Here is a 23,697-nt window from a genome sequence, read left to right as displayed (position 1 = left end):
TACAAATAACAATACAAGGTAAAACTGTTAAAACAAACAGAATTTTATTTATGGAATTTCCCCACCAGGGTTTTCGCTCTATTAAGGCACAGCGAACTTTTTTGTATCGTATTAAGAGCCCGTAGCTTGCTTAAGTAGTTGACGCAACTTTTGTCATGACGTCATTAGAGCCGCCATCTTGGATTCCCCATCTTGGATTTCATCGTTTTCAAAGGAAGTAAGAAAATAACGGAAATCGAGGCAAAGAAAAGACAGAATCTTAAATGAAATTTAAAAATAAATAAATCGCACGACAAATTTTAAAACATGGCATTTTTTGGCGAGACCTGCTTGTATTTATAACAACGTCAAATGTTGGGGTCTCAGCTTCTTTGTCCCACGTTGGCTACATGCTGAATATTTCATCTTTTACATTTCATCTACCAAGCTTAAAATTTACCAACCTTTTTTATTTATCGTCACAGACACATAGTTGACGTATCAAAATTTCTGCAGCGGATGAATTAACAGCTACTGAGAGATTCAGGATTGTACAGAAAATTCTTTTTTTTTTAAATTTGAAAATAAAACGTATGCATCCCCCCCCCCCCCCCCCCACTCCTAGTGCGTCCGAGGGTTAAAGGGTAAAAAAACGAAACACTTTAGCCTGCATCTAAGTTATAGTTCTAGGTTCGTTTGAAAAAGTATACAGCCGAAAAAGAAGCCGCTTAAGGTGACTCCATAGGGAAATCATATATGATGTGGTGCGCGCCAGTGTTATACTTTGAAATGTGATTTTGCATTCGTTTTCAGTCCTACTTCGCTAAAACTTATCAAATGCAATCAGTAATTATGAATACTACAACTATCTCTGTTAAAATAATGGGTTCAAGTCGTGAATTTACGCTACCCAAACAAATGTGTCTTTTAATGTTTAGCTGGCTTTAAGTGCAATTTTCTACAATTTCCTTTGGTGAAATCTTCCGAATATTTTACAGTACATGGATACTACCTGGAAAAAAATTAAACAGGAAAAGAGTAAAGATTGTAAAGGCAGGTTCTTTGTTATCTGCAAATTTGTGTCTTTTCCCTCTGCGTAGAAACTCGTCTTATAGATTCTCCTAAAAAAAACGAGCGCCACGTAAAGCGAAATAATTGTGACCCTCTGCCAAGTTTTACGAAATTTCACCGAAGGAAACTCAAGAAAAACTAGACGAAAAATGCCTATTTTCCCAGAAATTTCTAACAACAACGTCTGCAGTATAGAAATTCGACAAGATCGCTAATTAAGCATGCGCCAATGCTGAAACCACTAGGCTCAATTTCAGCGTTTACTGGGCGTTTGATGTAATTTCATGAAGAAAATCTACAGACTCGTAATCTTTGGAAGATTAAACAGCATTGTCCGGCCTTGAAAATCTATTACGTATCATTTGAAATGTTTAACATAAATCAGTGGTTGATCATTTTTACCTGAGCTCGCATCAGCTCGCGCACGCTGATTCCGAATGCTTGCATCATGCATCAGCGCGAGCGGTCAAAAAACTCTATGGAGCCTCTTTCTTTAAAAGGTACACAAAAGCTTATATTTAAGTTTTCCGTGACGTCGATCTGGTTTTTATGGTGTTTACTAGACTCCCATTGCACCTTTAGTCTTCACTGGACCCTACAGAACGAAACTTTAACGGTTAGTTACTTTGAAATGCGGAAACCATTATACAACAATATATTGAAGGGGTGAGGCTGTAAAATAAAATCTGAAAGTCATGTAAAGAAAGAATTACCTAACGCATCGAGGTCGTTGCGTCAATAGACAAAAGATGCCAGTGGCTTGATCTAGGGAAGGAAGCAGGGGAGCCCGGACCCCCTTTTAATTTCTAGTAAAGACATTTTTTTCAATGATACCCTCCGCTAAAAATGTTTTGGGGGTATAAAAAAAAAAAGACCCTATCCCCAACGCAAGTTAAGATCTGGACCCGCCACGGAGGCGAGATGACCTAAAAAAGTTTAAAAAGAGTCTCTTAGAAGATATTCAATTTAACATTTCAATGCTGAAAATTGCCCTAATTTTATTCATCCTGCGAACTTCTCTTGAACTTCACACACCCTTGAGTTCCACAATCAATTGATTAACTAGTCCATGCAGAAGGAGCCTCCGATTTTCTACTTCTTAGATAAGCATTGCAAGCTTTCCATTAGTGTGGGAAAACGCGAAAACGTCCGGGAAATGAACAGTTCTTCTACAAAGTATGGTATGGGGTGGAAGTGTAAGAAATCCACTTCGGGTCTACCATTTACACAAGTAATTCCTGTTCGTTTTGCTGCGTCATTTATTATCATTGTCCGTATGGTGGAGGCATTTCAGCGTGCTGAGGTTGGTACCCTGTGGCCAAGGCTCCAGCCGGAGCAACTTGAGCCAACTGAGGTTGGTAACCTGTGGTCATGGCTCCAGGTGGAGCAGCTTACACCAATTGAGGCTGATAACTCCCAGCCCCAGAAACAGGTACCATGACCATTTGAGGTTGGCCTCTCTGTGCCCCTGGTGTGACAGTTTGGACAGCAACCATACCACTAGTTGCTTGCATTGGAACGGCCACAGGGACACCACCAGGGCCCTGGGTCATGACGTAGCCAGTGTTCGCAGTGTACATAAAATAAGAAATATATCAAAGAAATATGAGGTAAGTGATCAACTATGCAAATAAACAGATAGATAGATTGAAATAAAGAAACGCTTTCTTGGCTACGTAGCACTTGTTTCTGAGTAAATAGTAAACTTCTATTCACTTTCCTGTAAGGAGCGGGAATGGCGCAGTCACGGTTTAATTGCTAGCCTCCCACCTTTGTGGCTCGAATTCCATTCCCGGACCCGGCGTCATATGAGGTTTGGGTTTGTTGTTGGTGCTTGTCCTCGTTCCGATTTTATTCTCCGGGTTCTCCGGTTTTCCTCCCTCCACAGATACCAACAGTTCTAAATTCCACTATATAGAAATGCCACTGTAAATTCCCATTTAATTATTATTATTATTATTTTTTTTTTTTATTTTACTAACTGTGGTTAAACACACATGCACGTGCGTATGCATTAAGTTTCTGATTGGTTGCAATGAATGATTTGCCACTAATCGGATCCTGTGTTTTGCGGGGAGGATTCTGGGTTCGCTAGGGGGGCAAACATTGCAAGTCGCTAGAAGAAAATATATGGCGAAAAATTGTTTTGACGTTCAAAAATACGATTTTGGGGAGAGATCAACGCTTTTTCGCCAGTATTTTATCAGGAATGGATATGGACATTGTGTTTACTGACGCACGCAAGCACTCCGATCGAACCACACCACTTGAACAGACATACGTCATCAACTATTATTAAAATTTGCATCACGCAAGAGGAAGTTACTTGAGCTGAAAAGAATGAATTGAACAAAGCAGATGGATTTTTGTCAGTTGTGTTAGTAATCCGTTAGAATAGATGAAGTTAGTTAGTTTTTTTTTCTCTCTCCCTCGTTTCTCAGGATTATTTTCCAACAAATCTACCAAATATCATGTTTGACAGAACCCACAAAATGACTTGACTCCCAACACAGGCAATGCTCTGTGTTTGAGGCCGCGTGACGTAAGCTTCACGGTATGCGCTATTTGATCCCATTTCAAACTTTGATCTACTGTAATGCACCTATCAATGTTGCCCGGGGGGGGGGGGGGGTCGGGCGGGGTGGGGATTTTGACATTTTCTAAAGTCACCCCCCCCGCTTTGTCATCCCCATGAGGTGGTCAGATGTCCTTCCCTTCTTCGCCCGTCCCTCCCGGCCTCCGTCGTCATCCCTCCTGGACCTCCTCACATCCCCGTGTTGCCCGCCCCCCCCCCCCTCGGCTTCATTGATAGGTGCATAAGCTAGATAAATAAATTTCACTTACCTTTCATCTTTTGTGTGATATTTTGTGTTTTTTCTTATGGGGTTTTGAGGCCGTTATATCCTCGATAGTTGTCACCACCCCCAGCTAAAGATTTGGATGAAAAGATGCGAAATTCAGTATTTTCTGGAGCATTTCTCACGATTAGTTGACTCAAGCCGAGGTCAATCGTGACAAATTACAGTGAATGTTGGGGATCAAATAGCGCATACCGTGACGCTTACGTAACGCGGCCTCAAACACAGAGCATTGTCTGCCTGTGCTCCCAATGGGTGGAAAGAGGATATGTCTATCTCTATATGTCTATTTCGTCGGTACTATCAGGCGATATTCTGCGTGATAACAGTACAAAGTAAAACGATCTCAACAAACAGAGTTTTATTTGTTTTGAAAACTGGAAACTTCATCTCATTTTTTTCGACATTAAGTCTAAACTAATACATTGATTTAGCGATACAAAAAAAAAAACACCCGAAACGCTTTTATTTAAATCTAAGTTTGTTTTTCAGGCTACTTGAGTGCAGCATATGGACCTCGTGCTAGATTATTCTGTCTTACTTGGGTGGTGTGTTACTTCTTTAACTCATGAGGTCAGCATATTGACCTCGTTCTAGATCATTGTCTTACTTGGATGGTGAGTTACTTCTGTAACTTATGTTATCTCAGGGCAGCATATTGACCTCGTGGTAGATTATTATATCTTACTTGGGTGGTGAGTTTCATGTAGAACCCTTGTTATCTGAGGTCAGCATAAGCTAGCATATTGACCTCGTGCTAGATTATTATCTTACTTGGGTGGTGAGTTTTTATGGAACTCATGTTATCTGAGGGCAACATATTGACCTTGTGGTAGATTATTAACGCAATTACGTTTTACTTGGATGGCGAGTTCCTTATGGAACTCTTGATTTCGGAGGATTGCATATTGACTTCGTTCTAGATTGTTGCGCTTTACTTGGGTGATGAGTTCCTTTTGGAACTCATGTTATCCGAAGGCGGCATATTGACCTCGTGGTGGATTGTTATGTCTAACTTGAGTGGTGAGTTCCTTATGGAACTCCTATTTTTTTTTAGTGTAAATCAATATCAGGCGATATTCCGCGTGATTTAGAGAGGTAATTGTTGAATTTTTAATTGTTGAAAGTAAAGCGATTAAAACAAACACAATTGTATTTGTTTTGCAGCTTGGAAATTTCATTTCTTTTTTGTGACATTAAGTCTCAACTAATACAACCTGAAGTTGTACCATTGTTTCAGATGTTAAAAAAAACGAAATACTTTAACTTAAATCTAAGTTTCCTATGCTCGTTTGAAATGGTATACAACCTGAATGGCAACAGCTTAAAATATACACTAAAGCTTTGTTTTAGTTTCTTTTCTTTTTTGTGACGCCTTTCTGGTGTTTATGGCGTTTACCAGACTCCCACCAAACTTGCATGTCCATCTTAAGTCTTCACTGGCATCTAAATAAATAAAAATCAACTGTTAGTTACTTTGAATTAAGTTAAATAAATTTTATTCCGCGGCCAATACTCCTTAAACTGTTTTTTACCGGCACCGCGATAAAACCCTTTTGTAGTTAAGGGCCGATTCGCACTAGAGGACAAGTTTAAAATGTTCTTACATGTTTGACAAAAAATTGTCGCGACAAGTTTTCAGAGACATCTTGAAGAGAACAAAAACTTCACATGCAAAAATAAAAACTGTTTTTAACCGGCACTGATTAAACTCTTTTGTAGCTAAGGGTCGATTCGCACTAGAGGACAAGTTTAAAATGTTCTGACATTTTTGGCAAAAATTGTCGCGACAAGTTTTCAAAGACATCTTGAAGAGAACAAAAAATTCCCATGCAAAAATAAGAACATGTACATTTCCTCTGGGCCAATATCATGATATGCAAAATCGAGTGAATACCCAGACCACCTTTTAGTCTTGTCGAGTGCACCGTGCTTTTTTCCGACAACCTTAATTTTCTCGAGTTAGCTGTACCTGGTCAGACCCAAAGCTTGGGGTGCTTGATGTGTTAGGGTGAGTCAGTAACACTCCCGTCCCGTACCATTGTGTTAATTTTGTTGAATAACTATTCCACATGGCGGACATTTCGCACCTGATTTCCCACACAAATAGAAAGCTTTCAAGGTTTATCTAGCAAGTGAAATTTTAAAAATTCTTCTAAAATTCAGGGTGGCAGTAGCATTCTGCACGTGCAGTAGGTCTCTTCTTCTATCCATATAACCTTTCGGTATTGTCGCGTGCACTGTGTGCTTTTTTACCGACAACCTTACTCGAATTAGAAAAGTTGACAACCTTTCTCGAATTAGAATCATACCTGTGCGTTTTGTTGCGTCATGTACTGTCCCTGTCCGTATGGTGGAGGCATCTCAGCCTGCTGAGGTTGGTGTCCTGTGGCCATAGCTCCAGCTGGAGCAACTTGAGCCAATTGAGGCTGATAACTCCCGGCCCCAGAAACAGGTACCATGACCATTTGAGGTTGGCCTCCATGAGCCCCCGGTGTGACAGTTTGGACTGCAACCATTCCACCACCTACTTGCATTGGAATGGCTACAGGTGCACCACCATGACCTTGGGTCATGACGTAGCCAGTGTTGGCAGTGTACATAACTTGCCCCTGAAGAATAAGAGATATCAAACAAAAATAACACAAGAGTTACATTATGCGAAAAGCGTTTTTCCTTTCCTCATTCTTTTTTTCCTGATTCTTTTTGTCGTTACATCAAGAACCACAGACAAACAGTTGTCTCATTAAAATGACTAAAGGAGATGAATAAGTGCTGGAAATTAACCATCACAGGGTAAAGCCCCTTTTCAAAAAAAACCGAAAAGTTATGGCTTGTCACCCTCGCCATCGAAAAACTAGCCTTTTTTCGTCTATTTTGTTTGTTTAAAAGCGAAAGTAGGAGAATAGCAGTTATGTGGGGCAAAATTTGGAACCACATTCTTGTTAACTCTCAAGGGACTTTTTTACTTTCTCAAGGGACTTTTTTAATTTCTCAAGGGACTTTTTTAATTTCTCAAGGGACTGGTTTAATTTCTCAAGGGATTTCGTTCCGCTGTGGGTGATGAAAGGGTCTCTTATTAGGGCCTCTTCACATGAGCCCGGTTCGGGCTGTCTCGGTTCCGGCGTTTTGCGTCTGTTCTGGTGCCCGGTTGACGGGGTCGCGCCAGCGCAGGTGCATCTTGCGACTTCGTGCTTTTCGACCCTTGTCTTCTTGCTTTCGCTTTTCGGAGCGGCAGCCATTGCGCCTGCGGGGGCTTTTCGTGCGTCCCGCGCCGGCTGGGTTCAGGCCGTCGTTCTCGCGCCGAGATTCGGTCCTCTCTCCATCACGGATGGCCGATTCTCGGTCTGGGCGCCCGGTCAACCGGGATCATTGGCCCTTAGCATTGCGTCAACACTTGCGATCTTGTGTTAAAAACGTGACTTGTCACATGTATAAACGTTATAAAACAATTATTTTTATGCGTGAGTATCTTAAATCAAATATGACACAACTAATCGAGAATGTGAGTGGTTCAGCCCATGAAGGCAACGTATAAGTCTTTCACAGTCTAGAGCGACGCTAATATGTTAACCTAAAACGATTAAGAACGCAAGTTTGTATTGGTACAAGCGCTCACACACTAAAGGGGTGCTAATATTTAATCTAAAATGATTAAGAACGGAAATTTGTACTGTTTAAAATACAAGTCTTTCACATACTAAAGCCGCGCTAATATTTAACCTAAAGGATTTGTTTTCGCGACAATCGATTGCGTTAGTCACGCTAAACACGAGTAAATAATCATTTATTCGCGTTCTCAATTCAAGGGATTTCTTTTCGGTGTGGGTGAACAAAGCGTCAGTCAACACTTGGAGGGAACGTATAAGTCGCGCTAATATTTAACCTAAAGGATTTGTTTTCGCGACAATCAATTGCGTTAGTCACGCTAAACACGAGTAAATAATCATTCGCGTTCTCAATTCAAGGGGTTTCTTTTCGGTGTGGGTGAACAAAGCGTCAGTCAACACTTGAAGGCAATGTATAAGTCTTTCACAGACTAAAGCGACGCTAATATGTAAACTTGAACGTAAGAACGCAAGTTTGGACAGTTTGGACTGGTACAAGCGTCTCACACACTAAAGGGGCGCTAATATTTAACCTAAAACTATTAAGAACGCAAATTCACAGGGGACCCAAACGCTGTATTTGTTATACATTATCTTAAAATAAAAATGTTCTTATTAACCTGCGTTCCAGTGTCTTTTTTGGCCGGTTTGGGGTCGATTTGAATCAGAGCGAAGGCGGTTTACGTTGCGAGTTTCAAGCGTTAATCGGTCTGTCGCAATGTCAATACGACGCGCCTCAAGTTTCAGTTATTATTAACTCAAGTTACTAACACCATTAACTATTAACTCTCCTCGCGGGGAGTTTCGTGTTTCAATTTTACGGTCACTAGAAGAGAAGAGAGACAAGGGGTGAAACTCACTACGAGCGGTCGTACAATCTGTGACAACAGTTGATGTGACCGGTCTCCCGCGTGGATATGCGCGAGGAAACACGAGCCGACAGCCGGCAGCCTTTGACGGCGATTACCACGACACGTGAAACATGTGAAAATCATGGTACAAATCCATTTAACTTCAATGTTGTTTACTAATGAGTATTTGAACTTCCGTTATGTTTCGCTTGGCTTTTTTCGAGATAAAAAAGCACATTTATGAGTACAAGTATAACATATTTTACCTTTTGTAAGCTTACCTTTTGCTACCGGGCGCGATTATAGAAAGTAAATCAGTGAATAAGCAGTGAATAAACATTTCTCCTTTCAATGTTACAAAATTTTTAATTTGGATTAACGGTTTTAAGATATACTAGAAACGGATGTCGCCTCTTGTTATCCTGGTTTAAATCAATATACTCACATACTCACCGTTGGCAATTCATGATCCACATCGTTTATTGCCGTATGAGAAAGTTAGCAGTTATATTTTTACTTTTGATTGTTTGTTTTGGTCGCTGTTGTTGCCACTTTTTTAAATGTTTCACAATTCCGCGTTTTACAATATTCAGACATTCCGCGTTTTAAGATAATACGTCACTCCGCGTTTTACAATGTTCTTCCCATCCACCGTGGCGTTCCGCCGTTCCGCCATTCCGCCGAATAGAGTCACCCAAATATCCAAGAAGGCAGAAATTGTCATAGTCTGATATAGGGCTGTCAAAACAACTACAAAAGGTCTGGTATAAGGCAAACGTTTCAAAGTTCCAGCAACAGACCCCCAACTAGAAATATACAAAGTACAAAGGGATGAAAATCCATTACCAACCATGGCTAAAAGATACAGGAGCTTACCCTCAAGGGAAAATTTAGATTTCAAGACTTCCACTCCTAAACAACATGAAAAGCCTCTTTCACCGTTTAGCAAAAGACTACTCCATACCACAATTGACTACCAACAGATAGACCATAGCAAAATAGTCGTAGTCTCATAGAGACCTTTCATTTAAATCACTCTCGGTAGGCTGCTTACCTGTTGTGGTGGAGTGCCATAGCAACATGTGCAAGGTTTCATCAGACAAAGACACACAGACGCCCAGATTCCAATGGCAAACTCAACAATGCCAAGAATCAAAATTATAGCCATTAGAGCCATATCTGCGTCATACTCGCTTCTTCTGTTTCTGTACCAGGATCTGTAGACGTCTCGATATACAGCAATGGATAAGCTGTAGCAGATAATGATGATTCCACCAAACACAGCTGAGGTGATGGAGAAACCCATAAATACACCAGCCTGGAAGTTCAAAATGTACAAACATTGTGAATTAGTTCAAAGAAATCTTTTATAGTGACTATTAGCTCAAGTTTGCACAAGGAGTCACTGAAATGTAGATCATCGGTAGAAGTTGTATTTAGACTAACTTTTGCACTTACAATATTTCATTTTTCACAACATCTTTATCGACTTACAAAAGAATTGCGTGAAGTACTTCGTTCTTTGCGAGTCCCAGGGATACCCAGACCTCCTGCGATGCACATCTGCAATAGAACAATGCCATTAGATTAGCAATAGACTGTTAAAAGTGTTGCTATGAGAAGTGCGCTTTTAAAAACCAATGCCCTTCTCAAATGTTACTGCAAACCGAAACAATTCCTAGGTAGAATCGGGTTTGAAACTGAAGTGTATTGAATTTTGGGTAAGCTCTGAAATTGGGCAGTAAAATCACATATTTTGGTCTCAAAGGGTTTCATTGGGCATTGGAGGCATTTTCCGTCCCGTCGGCTGTGCTTTTCAGTAGAAAGACGAAATGGCGTGAGAACATGAATTGCATATGCCCGGCGTATCCAATCGAACAAAATCGAACCAAAAATCAATCGAACCCAATCAAACACCAATCATTCGATTGGGTTCGGTTATCAAACAAAATCGAACATCTATTTTGCTGTGAGTTCGATTTTCGAACCAGTCGAACCAATCGAACACAATCAAACTTAATCCAATTCGATTTTGTTCGGAATCCGTCTTTTAATAAGTGATTCACGCAGGTCTAATCAGGAGGATGGTGCACAGTACAAGATGTCCGCAATATAAACAAATTAACAGGAGTTCGGTAATCGAACGTTCAATTTTGTTTGATTTTCGAGTGTTCAATAATCGAACGTTCGATTTTGTTCGATTGACCAAATTTTATTGTGTTCGATTATGTTCGATTACCGAACCCAATCGAACGATTAGTGTTCGATTGGGTTCGATTACCGATTGGAAAGATGTTTAGTGACCACGGGATGAAACAACCCGGCGTGCCCAATCGATGAAATTCGATAATCGATAAAATCGATGTATCGATACTATCGATCAGTTGATATCGAATCGTGAAATCGTGAACAGAGTTGTGGTATCGATTTCATCGATTTTTATCATGTATCGATTTTCGATCGTGTCAATGCAATCGTTTATATGATTTCGATCGCTTGCGCTAGGCTTGGCAGGTCACCTTTTTTTCCGCTTCAAAAATGATCTGTTGTGCTGGCTGCTTTTCCTCTAAGTGAAAAACGAAACACTTGATTGAAAGTGTGTTCAAAACTCTCGATTTTCTAACCCGTGATTTGTGGACATCCCTCCAAATCCCTCCATTCTCTGGGCAGGCACTCGATTCGTAAACAATTGCGACTTCTTCTGGGCCCGGTCATCCCCCTCCTCTCTTCTCCGGGCTAACTATATTCAAGGTTCGAGGAGCTTTCCTGGTATCAACTCTACCGGGAACTCTATCAAATACACACTCTTGGGCGTTGCTATAATATTGCTAGCTCTTTTTATTTTGTTTAATATGAAAAGGCGATTAAACTAGTGGGACTCGTGGTGCCCTACATTCTCTCATTAGTACGTTCACGTCTTTGACTCGCAGAACTTCGATTTGACAACTTAGTGAAAGGATGCGTAACGTATCGCCTACAATGTTGCAGAATTGATAAATGGTTCATTATATAAACCGATAAAATAAAAATCGATAAAATCGATACAAAGAGGACGTGAATGTGAGTATCGATTTCATCGATAGGAACAATCGATATTAATCGATTGATTTTTATCGATATATTATTATATCGATTGGTTTCCGTGATCGATTTCCTCGTGGACAGGCCGGGAGAAAAGAGCGATTAAAAACTGTGGATTTCTCCTATTAACCATCGATTTTGATGTACCAAATTAACTTTAGTACAGGCAAATGCGTCAAGATAAACCTGTCTAGGTTTTGAAGGACGAACTCAAATAAAAACAGTTTATTTTATGCTCATACGTGAGGGCAATAACGTTCATATTCTTCATAACCTTAACATTTTTCGAAAAATAAATCGGCACTCAGTTTTAATGGATGGAACAACATTAGTTAAAATAGCAGAATCGATGCTGGCGCTGGTGTTTGAGCATTTAATAAACTTCAACTAGAAGCAAAGAATGGTGGCAGAAGGTGGTGTAAATTTGTTGACAGATGGCAAACCCAAATTTGCATTTCAAATCACGCAACATACATCTTGCGTAAAAACGTTGCACTCGCTCTGTTAAACTCGGCGATTAAGCAACGGTTCTTCCGAACGTTACTTAACGAGATAATACCCTTTCACTGTGTTGCCTTTTTAACAAAACAAAAAGGGTGCCATTTTCCATTTTCGTTCGATTTTAAACGTTTGAATCTGTTTCAGTAGAGATTTAAACTGATACGTAACAAACAGATTTGGAATGTACTTAATCCCTACTTCGACGACGGACATACCTTGCTATTACCTTGAAAAACAGATCGAGTTTGAAAAAAACTAAAGTGATAATTGACAATCAGTTACTTTACCTCCATTAAACACTGATATGCAACACGCGTAAAGCTTAATACGCAAAATATAACATTTGACAGGTCGCAAGCGAAACTCACCCAGACACCGATCCAAATCCCAAAACATCCGTGACCCATCCAGAAGTTACCCACAGCACGGTCTGCGATGCCGAAACAGAATAGAAGAAACCCGACAATGATGTGTACAATAGCAAGAACTCTCGCCATGTTGGCAGCCTTTGGTGAATCGTCCGCCATGATTAATAGCGTTTGTATCCAAACAAAAGCGCTTCGATCGAGCCACACCACTCAAACAAACACTTCTTCGTCAACTATTTATGTAATTTGTGATAGTGTTAATTAACATAAATTACTATTTTGCCGACACGGACCAGAGAACTGGGTGCGAGCGTAGCTCGCGAGGACTTATGGTTAGCGTGTTTGAAATTGAGTTCGTTGAGAGACTTGTGACATTCTACGGTCAGCCTCTTTGGCCTACACTTTACTCCGTTAAGTTATATTTTAAATATTTCTTCTTTGCAGTTAATTCATCCCATGGTTGGCAGACAGTCTTGGAATTGATACACCACGATCTTGTGCGCGATGTCGAAGCAGCGGAGAGCACCAGAGCACCAAGATCAACGAAGCGTTCTTCGCCCTCAGTTCAGTCATAGTTAGTAGTGAAGGAGTCTTGTCACACTGGTCTACACTACAAAACCGTTCCGCTGAATTTCAGCTTCACAGTTGCCTATCTTATTTGCTCGTGTTCGTTCCCAAATGTTTTCCCACATATCAACTTCTGGAGTGCGACGGTAATTTTGCGGTAATCCCGGTAACTGGAGTGTGTTCTGTCCTCCCTTACGGTGCAACGGTTCCTCTAGTGTTTATAATTCTGGTTGATAATCTTAATGTCTCTATTCGTAGCTCGATTTGGAGCAGAATTTTACTCGCATGGATCAGAGTTTAACAATCGTCGATTTGATTTTCCTTCTAGTTCATGAAGATTCTTTCGAGCTTTATTTATTTTTTGTGACAATTGTCTTTCTCTTGCAGGATGATTTTCTGGATTCCATTCTGGAATGTCTTTTGCGCGCCTTTTGTTCTTGTTCAGTTGGCTTTGGATTGCCGTGTTTTTGAATTTTTTCCGTGCTTTATTTGTAGCAGTCTTGAATTTATTACCTTTTGTCAATTTATTCCCGTCAAACGAATAAGCTTGTTGTTTTATGTTGTGTCATTAGTCTTTTGTCCGCTTCCCTTCAAGTTCAGGCATTTTGTTCTTCGTCACTTTAATTAATGAATGCGTAGATTCATCTGTCGGTAGGAGTTTCAGCCTTCTTCGCAGACGAGTGTGTCGCAGTCTAGTGTTTCCTTATTTGATTTATGTCATGTTTGCCTTTGATTTTATAGTCAACTTCAGTTGCCGTGTGTTACGCAGAAAGTGTCTATCATTTGTATGGGTGTTTTTCTCCTGTTTCTCCTGATTTGTTTCAGTTTCCTGTTGTGCTGTCGATAGGAACAAAGCCGGATTCATCGGTGTTACAAGTTCACGCCGTTTACTGGCTAGCTACGACGCCAGATGCTCCTGGAAATGCAGTTCGTTTGTTACTTGGCTTGGAACCGTTCCGCGTTTACTCATCTGTTTTTTGCTCCCGTTAAGCGGATTGATGTCTTCCTCTGCTGTTACTTGTCCTTGACATCCAGTTTGTGTTATCTTGCTTGCCTTTGCCGTGAAGTGTTTACGTGGCTCCTGGGTTTGTAATGTCGCCAGGCTCAGAAGATTAGGAGTTTATTTGCGCTTTATACCTTAAGTTCATTTTTCATGTGGGTATTTCATTAAGCTAAATTTCTGGAGGTCCAATGTTTAGAAAATTTAATAGCGTACCTATTAAGTCTGTTAGCCATAAGGCCTTTAGAATAATATAGCTTATCTACTGCTCTCTCGCTCCTAGTACAGCTTTCCCCAGTTTTTTCTGATATTGGAGGCAAGATTGTTCTTCATATCTGGTCAGATATCGGAGACCTCTACACCAGGCTGATGATCAAAGAAGGCTACATCATTTATGACGTCATGAGTTATGGGGTCCACATAGATTCGCCTGTTTTTACACCGCTTCTTGAGATCCGATTCCAGTGTTGTGAATGCATTTCCCAGGTTTGGTGTCATCACCGATTAGCTGGTTGTCGGCCACCTCGTGTTTTTAACATGTTAAGTTATTAAACATGTGAAGTTTTTCCAGTGTTGAGGGATCTCTTGTTATTGCCTTATGAAAGTCTACCTAGTACATTTATGCCTGACCAGGTGATCCTTTTAATTGCAATTCTCTATTTAGTTATTCATTACAGAAGGAGAAGCTACAAGCTATTTTCTGTAGCAGCCATTTCAGAATGGCATTAGATTTATTATTCTTGATTGTTTAGCGTTGCTCCATTTTATTCTGAGGTATCCCTTGAATGTTTTTTCTTGTTCCTCGTTGTTTTCTAAACCCAAGCTACAGATCACAGCTGTTATCACTTTGTGCTCAAGAGTTCTTTTGCATGCGTGTATTACTTTGATATTTTGTTATATTTTCTCTATCTTAACATGTAAAGTGTTTCTAAGAAAGTTGTTTAACTTAAATGTGAAGTTCTTTTTGTATGACGTTTCCTGCACTAGAGAGGTATGCCTGTGGCAGGCGTATATACGCTGGAGTGGCATTGCCTACAGGTCAGCGGTTGCTTGCTTGCACTAGTTGCCCGCCTTTGATTGACAAATTGAGTGCTATACATGTCCTTGTGAATCGTATGTATATATATATATATATATATATATATATATATATATATATATATATATATATAATATAGTTTTTGTTGTTTAGTATTGCCTGGAGGGCAGAGTTGTTACCTGTTTGTAATGTTTACCTCATGCATAGTTGAGTAAATGAACCAGTAAAGGCCCTTGTGTACAGTCTTGGCGCCTAGACCTAAGATTATCTTGCATGGTTTCTTTAAAACAATAGTTTTGTAATTAAGATATTTCCTGTTCTAGATGTTTAGCTTATTGCAAGTGTTTGTACCCAGAGATTATATTATTTATCAATGTTGTTAGAACCTGGAGGGGTTTGCCTGTCAGACGTATAGTAATTGCAGTGTAATATTGTCTAAAGGGCAGTGGTTACTTACTTGTGTAATTTTTTACATGTATTGATACTCTTGAGGGGTAAACAAGTCTATGTAACTTTTATTAAAGGTTTTCAGTTTTGTATTGCCTGGAGGACAAATGGTGTTGTACCCTAGATGGGTATGCCTTTGAGAGGCGTATAGATATTGTAGCGCAGTTTTTTCTGCACGGGTGTGGTTACTTACTTGCACCAGTTTTTTGTGCATTAATACCCTTGGCATGTAAACATGCCTATGAAATTTGTATAGTTTCCTATGATTTGCATTGCCTGGAGGGTGAATGGTGTTACACCCTAGATGGGTATGCCTGTGAGGCGTGTAGATACTGAAGAGTAATATTGTTTAATACCCTTGAGGGTATACATGGTATGAAATTGTTTACATCTTTTGAAGCTTTATTTTACCTGGGGGGCAAAGCGGTTATTTCTTTTTTCCTCTGACATTTAGTTGTGCATGGTTGCACAAAACTTTTACTAGACTGTTCCTGGCAGGCAGCCGATCTCGTTGGCTGTCTTTTGATTATCTCTCATGTTTTTCCTCTTTGTTTTTTCCTAGTTATTTTCATTTCCAGTTTCTGAATGACTTCCCAGATCCAAGACGCGGTTGGTCGCTGTCTCGAACCGTGCGCTTTCAGCAGTGGACAACTTTTGCTACTGATGTGTTAAATACAATGGCTGGATTCAGCTCGCCTACCTTACACTCTACCGTTACTGCCGTGAAGAAAGGAGTTGCCTTTCCTATCAGTCAGTAGTCTTCTATCAGAAAGGAACGCCTGAACGTGGATCTTCTCAAGCATCTTACTACAGTCTAGTCTATAACATCGTTTACGTTTACGAAATCTAGTTATAATATGTTTTTTCGATCTTCCATTGTTCTTACAGTTCATGATTTATGTGTTATTCGTTGTTGAATGTAGGTTTTATATGCGATCTTACCACTGACAAACAAAGGGGCGGTAAAACAGTTCTTATTGAAGCTGATTGATGTCCTTTGTTTTATTTTTCTGAGAATTTAGACCAGTATTTGTTTAGGCCTTTCCTGCTAGCATTGTTGTGTTATAAAAGAGGTTCAGCGCCATGGTTGTTAGGTTTCAGTTATAGTTATTATAATTTGCCTTAGCGATTTCCTGGTTAGCAGGCTCAAGTTCTTAGCTTTTTGGTCTCCTGTGCTCAAGCCCCTTCTTTTGCTTTCTATCGTGGGCCCGGCTGACCAACGTGCCCATGCCTCATAGTCTTTGTGTGTGTTCGGTTGTGTAGTGAAGGCAAAATATGTAATTTGTGATAGTGTTAATTAACATAAATTACTATTTTGCCGACACGGACCAGAGAACTGGGTGCGAGCGTAGCTCGCGAGGACTTATGGTTAGCGTGTTTGAAATTGAGTTCGTTGAGAGACTTGTGACATTCTACGGTCAGCCTCTTTGGCCTACACTTTACTCCGTTAAGTTATATTTTAAATATTTCGTTTTGTGAATATATTGTACTTTGATTATTTTTTCTTTCATTATTCAGATATCATTGTTTTTTTTTTTTTTTTTTTTTTTTTTTTTTTTGTTTGTGTAAGCCTTAAAACCCCAAAGGCTGCGCCATAGCATTGGTCGGGGGTACACGGTCCCTAATTTTTCCCACAGTGGTTTTTTGGGGTTTACGTGTCCGGCTGTGGTGCATGTAGGTTATGTATGATTTTATCCATCCTGCTGTAATCTTATTGATGTGTCAATAAAATGTATCGTGGGCCCGGCTGACCAACGTGCCCATGCCTCAGAGTCTTTGTGTGTGTTCGGTTGTGTAGTGAAGGCAAAATATACAGTTTGCATCATACAAGCGGAAGTTTCGGTACACTGCACACACTTGAGCTAATTTTCATTGTGTTTTTATTATTATTATAATTATTACTAGGGCAACTGCACAAACATATGAAAATAGTCACAATCATTTTTGTGATTTTCGTGGTAGTTAATAACGTTTCAGTACAAACAAATTATCACGATACGCATAAATGGTGGAGGGTCACGATGGGGTTAACCGTTAGCCGTAAAATATGTTAACCGTAACAACCAGGCTCAGATGTTCGGCCACGGGAAATTTGACCTGAAACTTTAACGCTTCGTGGAAATTAGTTGCAAAATAATTTGATATAAATAGGCTAGATTCCTTTTTTTTATTATTTTTTTAACTTTTTACAACAGTGGCCGTTTACACACTAGAGACGGACAATTCATCTGAGACGGGTAAATCGTCTTAGTGGGAAAACGGAACGAACACGATTTTGGACGTACAAGTCGTTTGAACTTGTCCGTCGATTTGGCCGTCTAGGAAGACGATTTTTGCAGGACTACTTGGTCGTCTAGGCGGACAAGTCGTCCAAAAACGTCTTAAATTTACACTAGTCAAACAAATCGTCAGACGACATGTCCGTCCAGACGATTTGTCCGTCTTCTAGTGTGAAAACGGCCAATGAAAATTAATTGTTAACAGTTTAAGGCAATTTAAGTTAATTTTAACACTTCTGTTACCCGTTACGCAAAGAAAATAACCGTTAGTCGTAAAATAGCCAACATATTTACCGTTAACCGTGAAAACGCTCATGCATAGTAGTTTATTTTAATAATCTTAAAAGATTTGTTCGCCTTTTTGCAAATCTGTACACAGCCACGCTGTACTGGGCAGTTGTTGACAATTAATCGAATGATAAAATAACTATCTTGCTCAATCTTGTGGGATATCATCTTATTTTAGCCAACGCGGCCTACCGACTCTTTGACAATATCAAGCGATCATATAAGTGATTTGGGAGGATGATTGTTGAAATTATACGGAATGCAATACAAGGTATAACAATTGAAACAAATAGATTTTTATTTGTCTGACGACATGAATTTCTTTTATCACACTTTCTGTGACAATAAGTCTTAACTTACAAAATCTGAAGTTGTGCAATTGTTTTAGAGGTGAAATAAAATCACTTTAACTTACATCTTAGTTCGTTTTTTATGCTCGTTTTTTTAAAAAAAAAATACAACCGAAACGGCTACAGACTAAAATGCACACTCGGTTTTTTTTTTTCTTCCTCGACGTCCATCTTGTATTTATTGTGTTTACCAGACTCCCACTGAACTCGTATAGGCATCTCAGGTCTTCACTAAAATGTAAATGAAGAAAATGCAACTGTTAGTTACTTTGAATTAAGAGAAATGATTACAGAACAAGTTAGCAGTCGTGTGCAATAAAAAACTTTATGATGTGAGGTCGTAGCGTCAATCGCCAAGAATAGTGGAGAAAGAAAAGCGCAAAAGTGAGAGCGCTTGCCTCCCACCAACGTGGTCCGAGTTCGGTTCTCGGACCAAGGGTCATATGTGGGTTGAGTTTGTTGTTGGTTCTCGTACTTGCTCCGAGGGTTTTTTTCCGTGTTCTCCGGTTTTTCTCCCTCCGTAAAAAAACAACACTTTCAAACTCCAATTCGATCTGGAGTCAGTGGGATCGGAGGAGCCACAATGTGGAAGGTGTCAATGTAATTTCCCATTTATTTATTTTTTTTATCTAGATTCGAGATGGCCGAGCAAGAGTTTGTTAATTGACAGTCTCGTAGCTTTGAAGTCGTTAATGCCGTCATCACATAACAAGGAATTGCGTTTTTTTTTTCACTTATTGAATTCCCACTAACGAACTTGTGTTTAACGTGACCAACCCTTGCGTGTTTACCAGGCAATTGCCTAGTCTACATATGAAAAAAACCCTTCCTAGTATGCAGTTTCTAAATAAGCCTTGGAAGCCTTCCGTTTGTTTGGGATACCTTTTTTACATAATAGTACGAGACGGAAGTGTATCTAGCCCACCCGAACACACCGAGCACCCCAGGGAACAAACCCGACTAGTTTAACAAGTTATACCTGTGCGTTATGTAGCGTCATGTATTACCCCTGTCCGTATGCTAAAGGCACGTCAATTTGCTGAGGTTCGTTCCGTGTTACAATGGCTCCAGCTCCAGAAACAGGCATGGCCAATCGCGGTTTGCCTCCCTGTGCCCTCGGTGTGACAATTTGGACAGCAACTATACCAACAGTTGCTTGCATTGGAATGGCCACAGGGACACCTCCAGGGCCCTGGGTCATAGCGTTGTTAGCGTTGGCTGTGTACATCACTTGTCCCTTTGAATGAAAGATTTAATTGTTTGAATTAAAGAACCGTCCTCTTGGATAGGTGGCAATTGCTATTGAACTTTGACTTATGTTCTTGTCTGAGTAAAGCCGTAATTTTGTGATATATTTTAAAGGGTAGTATCACGAGAATTCTCCTAAGTTTTTGTGTAAACTTTGCTAAAATTACGAGAAGGATGCTCTCCGTGATCAACTACATAACCGTTAAAAGGCACAAGAAAGGTATAAATTCATTATCCTAGGTGTAAATAAATGCAATCAATGTTTTTTAAGTGAATTTTTCTCACGTTATACTGACAAAGATGAAAACGACGGCCGGTTTTTTTTTTTTTTTTTTTTTTTAAGCTTTACGCCACTACTGTCCTATCCATCTGTAGCCAAACAACCTTTGAACATCTTTAACGACCATTACTAAAATACGTTTTAGCCAGGCCAGGCCGCTTTTAGGGGATTTCCAATTATTTTATTTTTAAATATCACAGTGACACTGTCCCTTTAAGTTAAATACAGAAATGATGTGCATGCACGTCCATGTTAATAGAGTCAGCTTATTGCTTCCTTTCTAACTAGAGTACTGAAGTTAAATTAAGGAATACATCAAATTAACGTTTCTGTTCACCACCAGAGTCCAACATTTGCCATATTAAAATATCTCAAATGGAAGAATAAAAACGAAAGGTGATTTTTGCCAGCACTGAAAGAACCCTCTTTTTAAAACTGTGAATAAAACAGTTAGCAAAGACGTCTTGGCTTCCACCCGCACGTATCTGTACTATCGGTTGCAAAGGACTCTATATTAGGATATTGTAACGGCAAATAGGATGCATATCAAAACAAACTCTTGCTTCGTCACGAACCGTAAATAAACAATTTTCACGCATTAATAAATCTAAATAGGGATGAATGATGTACATGATTAGCTCATGGAAGATCGGCATCGCAGAGTTAAATCGCTTTATAAAGTTGTGATAAAGAGGACATGCCTTCCATCGGGAGTGCTAAGTCCGATGTTTGATACAGCATGCAGAACATACCGGCAAGTCACTCTTGACCCTGGAGTCCGCTTACCTGCTGTGATGGAGTACTATAGCAACATGTGCAACGGTTCTGAACACGACAAACACAAACGGCCGCCCATGTTCCAATGGCAAAGGCAACAACACCGAGAATCAAAATAATCACAGAGAAGGCCATTTCTGTGTCATATAGAGTGAGCATTTCGCTAGTGTGTCCGTATCTGTATCTGTAGTCGTCTCGATATCCCGCAATGGACATGCTGTAGTAGATGATGATTACTCCACCAAACACAGCCGATATGATGGAGAAACCCCTGAATATACCAGCCTGGAAGTTCAAATAAGAAAGCAAACATAGTGAGTTGATAACGAGCCTTCTGTAATAACCATTTGCACAGTTTGCCCAAGGATGCACTCAAGAAAGGATATAGGGAGTGTATTATAACGTCGTTGCGTGTTACACGAACGTCAGGCAACTTGGGTTCTAGCTCGATCTTCATGGCGTATTACATTTTTCCCTCCCTCCACTCCCTGTCTTATATTATACTTAACGCAAGGCAGGTTTTCCCCCACCTTTGCTGGGATAATTCCTTGTTACTTTTCTAGATTGTTTTGAAATAAATCGGCCGCACCTGTGGCCAAAATACCCAAATGCGAATGTCTGCTGTTGTCCCAGCAAACGGAGCTCAACAAAGCAGCACACATGTCTTACCAATAAGTGTGTCTTATTGACTAAGAAGAAGCAAGATACTTAAATGTTTTTTTCGTGTAAGAGTTTATTCAAATTTCTGTGATACCTATGACTGTTTGGAGCTCAGATTTTTCCTTAGAGCTTGTAATGTGACAAACTGCTGCGCCCGCAATATTTCAGATATTTTATCTACTTACATAAGTATTATGGTATATACATCGTTCTTTACGAGTCCCAGGAATCCCAAAGCCCCCTGTGATGCACATCTGCAACAGAACAATACCGTTACATTGTTCGGGCTCAAATAACTTGACGAGAGTGATCTGAAGACAGAACAAAACTGCGCAAAGTGCAGTGGTGGGGAAACGGAAGACATAAAAAAATAAAGTGGATTTCACACACAATATTATATTCGTATTGGTAATCAAATGGTGACGAGTGAAATTAGGAAATAATTTCACGCGCGTTTTGTCAAAATGCTAATAATTTCCCGAGCCTTTAGGCGAGGGAAATTATTAGTATTCTGACAAAATGCAAGTGAAATTATTTCCTACTTTCACGAGTATACCATTTGATTACATTTTAATATCATAGGTGACAAATTACGCTTGCAATCGTAGGATTTTGACTAGTATATTATTGCATCGCGAACTCCGAGCTTTGAAAAGCTGAAAGCATACATTTTGCTCAATTGCGTAAGTTTTTTTAGTCTTTGAAGAAAACCTTTTAGAGATTTCTTTTTGCTGTTGATAAAGAGTTTCAAAGATAAATCAACTGTCAATTGTTTCTCACATTATGACCGTAGTTCGTCTTGAATGAACTGAAAATGGCGCCCGTGTAAAAGGCTCAAAAATCCGCTCGATGCCATTTATGTAATTGGCTTAAGTCTAGAAGTCGTTTTGACGTTTTGAGATATAAAATATCATCAAAAGTTTTATTACATGGCCAAGGCTAGCTGGCTAAGATGAAATTCAAGCGAAAATGTACAAAGTTTAAGCTTTAAAACATCTTTTATTACGGACGCCATCTTGCCGCTAACTACGTTGCCATGGCAATTTTATAATTTCACATGTGAAGTTATAAATTAACGTTAAAATTTCGCGCCAAAATTAAGGAGTAATTTGTCACCTATGATATTATTCTCAAAATCTCAGCCTCGGGCTTATTCTCAAAATATTCTTAAACTGTCGCAAATTTCAGCTTCGATATTCTTGTAAAATAAATTCTTATAAAAAAAAGTGCATTATGTGAGCGTCCTCGTTCTGTTTTAACCACCGCGCCGTCAGAGTACATAGAGATCATGGTTAATCTTCGTTAGTACCTGCTTTCATCATGCCCGCATTCCAAATAACAGGTTTTCTAAGTTTATCGCCTGTCAGTTTTCAGATTTAGAGGAAGGACATGCCCAAAATCTGGCTTTTAATGGGGTGGTGGAAAGAATAGAGTATGCGGAAAAAGTAGAATGTGGTTCAATTTTTTCCGCTTTTCAAGCCGTCCATATAATTTTTCTATTTCATTTTATGCACGTAAAGGCAGTTAATTCAACGCTGCTATCGGAAGACGAAATTAGACAGTTTCGCTTCAGTGTCGCTTTTTAACCGAAAAATTCGAGCCCAATTTTCCCTGCGCGTTTGACGTTTCAATCTTTTTTTTTTGTAAAAAAAAAAAACTAAGACTTCGTGTTAAATGGCAAAATTACGTACCAAAATTATTTACATCTTATTGCGAACTTCTGTTTACAGTTTCAAATATCTTAGCAAAAGAAATCATTTCTACCGACACCAAACATTGAAAACAAATTTCGAAGTTTCATTCTAGACAACTTTACAAAATAGCTACACGTGAGATTTTACCAATAGTTTGCACGGTTATTGTGGACTTTGAAATTCACTTTCTAAGCCTCTGATAATCAAGAAACTGTTGTTGCTGTTATCACGGATAACAAAAGTCCATGCCTGAACTCCAATTCTGCCTTGAGACCTGACTCGGTATTTAGGTATCCTAGAACATATATCGCTATATTATCTTAGGTATTATCTTGGAAAATCGTTAATTTTTTCGCGTTTAAACATTGATATCAAAGCATTTCCTTGAATAAAAATTAAGCTCACCCAAACACCGATCCATATCCCAAAATATATTTTACCAGTCCAGAAGTACTCCACAACACGATCTGCGATACCAAAGCAGACGAGGAGAAACCCGTCAATGATTTGTGCGATGGCCAGAATCCTCGCCATACGTACAACCTTCGCTGAATTGTCCGCCATGTTAACGTTAACATATAGCGTTACCTACCGATAAAACCACTTCAACCAACTTCGTCATTGACTATTTAAGAAAGCTCAACTTCCGGCTTGCAGCACGTACGTAACTAAGGTGAATTTTCACTGTCGCGTGATTTTACGAACGTTAACAGCGATGAATTTTACTGGATTTACGAGCGCAAAATAAAAT

At 39.6% G+C, this 23,697-nt stretch overlaps 3 protein-coding genes across 3 annotated transcripts in view; 1 reads left to right on the top strand and 2 right to left on the bottom strand.

Moving 5' to 3' along the window:
- The window catches only part of LOC144665345 (uncharacterized), a 112,504-nt gene that overhangs the window by 30,790 nt on the left and 58,017 nt on the right, over positions 1 to 23,697 (top strand). The window lies entirely within an intron of this gene.
- LOC144665355 (uncharacterized) lies at positions 4,263 to 12,509 on the bottom strand. Its single transcript, XM_078526597.1, has 5 exons — positions 12,318 to 12,509; positions 9,862 to 9,930; positions 9,422 to 9,685; positions 6,221 to 6,520; positions 4,263 to 5,354 (listed from the first exon to the last, which is right to left on the bottom strand). The coding sequence occupies exons 1-5, from the start codon at positions 12,474 to 12,476 to the stop codon at positions 5,337 to 5,339; spliced, it is 810 nt and encodes a 269-aa protein (XP_078382723.1). The 5' UTR covers positions 12,477 to 12,509; the 3' UTR covers positions 4,263 to 5,336.
- On the bottom strand, positions 19,291 to 23,662 carry LOC144666504 (uncharacterized). The gene is made up of 4 exons (XM_078527927.1): positions 23,352 to 23,662; positions 21,438 to 21,506; positions 20,602 to 20,877; positions 19,291 to 19,524 (listed from the first exon to the last, which is right to left on the bottom strand). Exons 1-4 carry the CDS (start codon positions 23,508 to 23,510, stop codon positions 19,291 to 19,293), a joined length of 738 nt encoding a protein of 245 aa, XP_078384053.1. The 5' UTR covers positions 23,511 to 23,662.

The sequence above is a fragment of the Oculina patagonica genome, chromosome 9, assembly GCF_052425735.1.
Source record: "Oculina patagonica isolate OP01 chromosome 9, crgOcupat, whole genome shotgun sequence".
In the NCBI taxonomy this organism is placed as follows: Eukaryota; Metazoa; Cnidaria; class Anthozoa; order Scleractinia; family Oculinidae; genus Oculina; species Oculina patagonica.
Note: the sequence above shows the minus strand (reverse complement) of the source record. Positions and strands in the feature narration are given on the sequence as shown.

Bases quoted from the DNA above. Each gene is read 5' to 3' on its own strand.
- LOC144665355 (XM_078526597.1), bottom strand. From the start codon at position 12,476: ATGGCGGACGATTCACCAAAGGCTGCCAACATGGCGAGAGTTCTTGCT. The intron at 9,931-12,317 runs GTGAGTTTCGCT...GTTCTATTGCAG, and splicing joins GGATTTGGATCGGTGTCTGG to ATGTGCATCGCAGGAGGTCT. The intron at 9,686-9,861 runs GTAAGTCGATAA...TTGAACTTCCAG, and splicing joins GTACTTCACGCAATTCTTTT to GCTGGTGTATTTATGGGTTT.
- LOC144666504 (XM_078527927.1), bottom strand. From the start codon at position 23,510: ATGGCGGACAATTCAGCGAAGGTTGTACGTATGGCGAGGATTCTGGCC. The intron at 21,507-23,351 runs GTGAGCTTAATT...GTTCTGTTGCAG, and splicing joins GGATATGGATCGGTGTTTGG to ATGTGCATCACAGGGGGCTT. The intron at 19,525-20,601 runs GTAAGCGGACTC...TTTCATTCAAAG, and splicing joins ATAGTACTCCATCACAGCAG to GGACAAGTGATGTACACAGC.